This window comes from Protomyctophum parallelum, assembly GCF_964188405.1.
Source record: "Protomyctophum parallelum genome assembly, chromosome: 10".
Classification (NCBI taxonomy): Eukaryota; Metazoa; Chordata; class Actinopteri; order Myctophiformes; family Myctophidae; genus Protomyctophum; species Protomyctophum parallelum.
In genome coordinates, this window is record NC_139704.1 from 32,741,367 (window position 1) to 32,746,671 (window position 5,305).

The window sequence follows — 5,305 nt, forward strand, 5'->3', positions numbered from 1 at the left end:
GGGTTGTTCTATATCGTCCTATAGGCCATGAATAATTAGCCGTCCAATGTCGCCTTTAGCAGAGAATGAGCTAAGAGGAGTATACATTTTGTTTCTGGTATTATTGGCCACTCATTTTGTATAATCATGGCAAAGATCAAATTTATGAAAATGGCCATCCCAACCTGGAATGATGAGCCCTGCTCCAGCCTCATCAAGTACATCGTGCTCTATTCTCTTTTCACATCACAAAGGCTAGTAGAGCACACGGAACGTGCAATGAAATAATAAAGAAAACAAAATGAATCATTCATATATTCTGTACTATTTCAATTAACACCAGACCCATATATACGGTAGGCCTACTCTAGATAGCAACATCCTCCCCACCACTAACAAAAATTAAATGCCATAAATTATTTTGCTTTCGATAACAATTTAACACCACTTGAACCCTAGCATCCCTATTCAGAAAAATAGCCGATCTACAAGCTCACAATACGTCGCAGCATGACCTTGTAAAACAGCTATTTTAGGCAATGAGTGTGGTGTAGAGGGGGAAAAGGAGCCAGAAGTCAAGTTTACAAAGTATCAAGGATTTAATTTGTTAAATGTGTGAAATACACACTAACATGGAATGCAAAATCGAAAAGATAATGTGTCAAACACCCTAATAAAAAACATTAATTTCCACAACGCTGATGATAATGCATAATGCGTCAATCAAGCTATCTATGAAATCTATGAAAAGTTCCACTTCCTTGTCACACAAGACATACAGATTGTCAGTGGAATCATTTTTGGGAATTTCATGAACATTCTCTATTCATTCTGCAGGGCAAACAAAAGCTATACCAAAAAGTATTGCCTGCACCAAACTGGTTCGCATGGCAATACAAGCATCTTAAATTCCATTCAACTAATGGTGTCTTCAGACATGGGTTCCTGTTGCGCTTGGTGACTTCCCGTCACCAGTTCTAAATCAGGGATGGAAATGACCAGTTTATTGTTCACACTGGCTTGGTGTGGAGCTGGGGTTCCAGGGACATCTTTTAGATCCTCCGTTAGCTGGAAGATGGGCTTACACAGTTCATTGTGCTCCAGGGAGCTCTGAGTAGGAGCTTTGGGAGTTGCACCGCTCTTCTTTCCAGCCATTTCAAGGAGCTTCATTCCCTGTGCGAAACGACAGGGCAAGACTTTAGCAGGAGTATACGTGTTGAGAGGCGCTTTCTTCCCAGCCGCGGATGACGGCAAGAGACTTGAGATGGAATCATGGGATTTGGCAATAGACACAAGGAAATCATCCACTTGCTTCAGCGAGAGGGAGTTGTGCAGGGTCACCATTGAGTACAACTCGAAACCTGGCAGATCTGATGCTGATTGAGGACCCAATCCAGTAGTAAGCTTGAGTTTCGTAGGTCTCTGCTTATGGGCATTGTTCTCTGCCAGAACGTCCACAGAGCCTATCTTCTTGGAGCGGGTAAGCTTCCTGTTTATATAGTAGATTGGGTTTGACACAAGTCGTTTGAACATCCTGAGAGCCCGGTCCGGCTTGTCGCGCTTAGTAGACTCCTCATCACTATTGTTTTGTGAACTCTTTTGTGAACATCCCTCGTTCCCCCGAGATGCAGGCCTATAGCCAAACCCAGAGGGCAGGTTTTTGTCCTCCTCACAGCCCTTGGCCCCAGGACTGAAGTGCAGCTCCACATGAAACCTCTCCTCGGATGTGGGGTCCTTGTTGGGGTCCTCGTAAAGCATGATTACGATCTGCGTCATGTAGTTGAGCTCGCTAACAACTTTGAGGTATTCCATGGCCCTTTTCCATTGGTCATCTTTGGTGTCATCACAGAGTGCTCCATAGCACAGAATGGAAAGCAAGGAGTGTACATGGCTCTCACTGGTGAAATATAACCTGGTTCTCACATGGCGCTCGGGTGACGTCACACCACGGGAATACAGAGGATGCAGTTTGTTGACAGTGTCGTCGTCTTGCGTTCTCTGGAGGTCTGAGCGTATCTTGCGGATGAGGGGGATGCAGTAGCCCTTGGCAATGTCTAGCTTCTCAGCCTTAGTGATACCATATTCCTGTGGTAGAACAATATCAGCCAGCGCCTTAGAGAGGCGGTATAGTTCCATGTTGTCCAGCTTGAGGGAGCTGTTGTGTTGTACGTCATACTTAATGCAGTCATAGATGTCGGAAATCTTGCTGATGTTGTAGCGTCCATTTTTTATCTTGAAATCCTTCTCAAGTTTGGCCCAGCGCCGTAACATGAGCTCGAGGGTCTCATTGTGGTATAGCTGGATGTCAGTGAACTTGGGGTCTTCCATCATCTGACGGATCTGCACAGTAAGGTTCTGGATGAGTGAGTACACCTTTTCACACGTCCTCACTGGGTTCTTGATTGTCTGCATAGACTTGACCAGAGATGTGCCACTGGTGGGAACGAGCTTCTCGTAGTCCTCTGTGGTGAAGTCCCTGTCTTTCTGCAGAATATCGTGCAGTCGTTCTTTGACCCTCTGCTGGCAATTGCTGTCCGAGTCACTGTCCAGCAGTCCATTCATGTTGGCACTCTTCACCATCTGCACCAGGATAGGTGTTAGCTCCCCTTCCAGTGCCAGCAGACCCTTGGCGAAGGCAGCAGCAGTCATCTGCACCCTGCCCTCATCAGAGGCGTAGATCTTCAGGTCGTGGCGGTACGTGCTATGCAATCGCAGAAGACCACATCCAGGAAATCCAGCATCATCACCTTGCCCTCCAGGGTACATGCCACGGAATGCCCTCCCCAACTCCTCAGCCTGTTCTCTGCCTGCTGGGGTAAGCTCACCACCCCACTTCAGGGCGAGCAACAGAGACGGGTCATTCCGCTTCACATCTTCTTCACTTGATGCTTTAGGGCACCCATGTGGAAGGTAGGTCAGCTGAACTTTACGATTGATGCCGGAAAATTGGCCATACATTTCAAGTACTGTTTTCAGTTGTTCAAGCTTTGCTTTGGACTCCTCTATTTCGGAATCTGTGTTCTGTCCAAGTTCCACGAGGAGTTGCCGAGCAATGTCGAGCACTTCTTGTAACTGCTTTGGCTTTTTCAACTTCAGCTTTCCACGTTTGTATCGGTCACATTTCTCAAAAAGGTCAAAAAACATTTGGTGACGAACCTCCATCTTCATTTTCTGCTTGGGAGTTCGGTCTCCATGTCGAATGACAGCGATTACACACCGCAATTCCATCATGGTTCCAGAGGTGGTAGGGACAATTGGAATGTCCTCAGCCTCCAGAGGTATGGACCAGGGGATCTGGAACTGTGGAGCCAGTTCTCTCATAATCATGTTCCCCACTATTTTTGCACAGTCATCGTAGTACATCTTGGAGTTCTTGACAAAGCTGAAACCGTTGACGTCACAAACGTACGACTGACCATTGGCACGGAGTAAGTCAAAACCACAGACCGTTTGCTTGAATGCCCGACAGACTTTCCAAGCGATGAGTTTCTCTCTCGCATTCAGAATGACAGGATACCGCACCTCTTTGCCCTCGCTGTCCCGCTCCACCTTGCCATCAAGGGCTGGCGACTTCCTTGCTTCTGCATGGGCATAGTCAGGACCCACTGTGTAGACCTTGACATCAATACCATCGGTAGGCATGAACTCCTCGTAAATGTATGATCCTGTTTTCCTCACGCTGCTCTCAGTGGAGTAAACACTGCTTCGGCTGCCGATCTTTCGGAAGAGTCTCTGACTGCCCCCTCCGGCAGAGGTTGGGTAGTAGATGTAAACATTGTGGTCTTCTGCGTTCACCGGCTTCTCTACAAATGGCTTCTGGAACACCTCCCCGTTCACCTCAACGTGATCCTCTCCTTCCACCAGGTCACACTCCTGTGGTCTGTCTGGGTCCCTGTTAAGAACAGCGTAACGAGTTAGCTGGATCCCCTCTGCCTTCAGGATTCTGTACACCTCTCTCCTATCTTGGATATGATACTGGAGGTCCAGGTCATTGATGACGAGCGGATTCCTGAGTTTTGCATACGCCACTGCTTTGTCCAATGGAAAACCTTTGGAGTGGAAGGATATCAGGCAGTCGCAGAGAGGCCAGTTGTTGACAGGCTTGTTGAGGATGACATCCTCATCAAGGGTTATGACAGTGATGTACTTGAACAGACAGAGACGGTCAATGATTTCTTTCATGGGCTTGGAATTGGACTTCTTGGACATGGCACAGATGCCCACAACAATCTGCCGCTCTGGTGGCGAGTCCTCATCATCATCCTCGTCTTCCTCAACATTCTCGTAGATGCAATTGTACCTTGGGATCCTCCCTTTCTCCAGAGGCTCCTCCCCCCCAGCCTCACCACAGGACATGTAGTGCGGGTGTTCCCTGTCAAGAGGCTCATTCCCAGACATGGCCACCCTTCCACCCTCGTATGGTGTACTCCGTCCGGTTGAAATGCTAGGCTGACCCTTTGAAAAACACTGCTCCCTTCTTTGGCAAGTTTATTGGTTCAATTCTGTGACTATTCTGGAAAAGACACAAAGCAATGCTTGATTCTCCGCACATGCAGAGTACTAAAACTCTCTCCTCTGATGGAAGTGACATCATCACATACATCATACTCTGCTCTCCTAACCCTGTAACACCGTGACCCGGATTCATTTCTACTTGCAAAAAAGAGATTTCAACCTTGCTACTACTTTTTACTACTATGACTTATCAGAGGAAATTATGTAAAAAAATAAAAATAAAACGTTTTTGCAAATTGTATGCACATTTATAATAATTATTAAAATAATAATAATACATCAATAATTTACATTTGGGGGATATCTTTCACAATAATACATAAAACATGTTCTAGACATTCTAATGATCACAAAAAAACATATATTACAGTTATTGTACTTACTTTTATCAGGATTAAAGGTCAAAGGTCAAAGGTCATATGTTCAAAATTGTTCAAAATTTTCAGTTCAGTTCAGTTCAGAGATTTTTAATTTGTGTGAATTTGAGCCTCTGTGGGGGGTATTTATATGCAAATATCATGACCAATGGCAGTGCAATGGCATTGCAATGAACATCAATGATGACGTTTAGAAAAAAGAACATAAGAAATAATTAATTAATGAATTAATTCAAAATAATTATTATTGCAACGCTGGGTGTTACAGGGTTATACTGCCACAGTGCGCCTCGCTATTGAAGCATGCAATAATAAAGAAAAACAATAAAGGAACTCCCCCTGTCAGGTGAAAAGAAGTGGCTTGGACTCCTCATGCATTGAAGGAAGCATGAGGTCTCCCCAGGTTGTCAGATGGAGTGTAGAGCCCCTGATTA

The 5,305-nt window shown here is 45.5% G+C and overlaps 1 protein-coding gene across 1 annotated transcript; it reads right to left on the minus strand.

Annotated features, from left to right (window-relative positions):
* Nucleotides 1–894: 894 nt before the first annotated feature.
* Nucleotides 895–4,377, minus strand: LOC310865797 (inositol hexakisphosphate and diphosphoinositol-pentakisphosphate kinase 2-like; the record flags this gene model as incomplete). The annotated part of the gene is made up of 1 exon (XM_083775006.1): nucleotides 895–4,377. The coding sequence occupies one exon, from the start codon at nucleotides 4,375–4,377 to the stop codon at nucleotides 895–897; it is 3,483 nt and encodes a 1,160-aa protein (XP_083631132.1).
* Nucleotides 4,378–5,305: the final 928 nt, after the last annotated feature.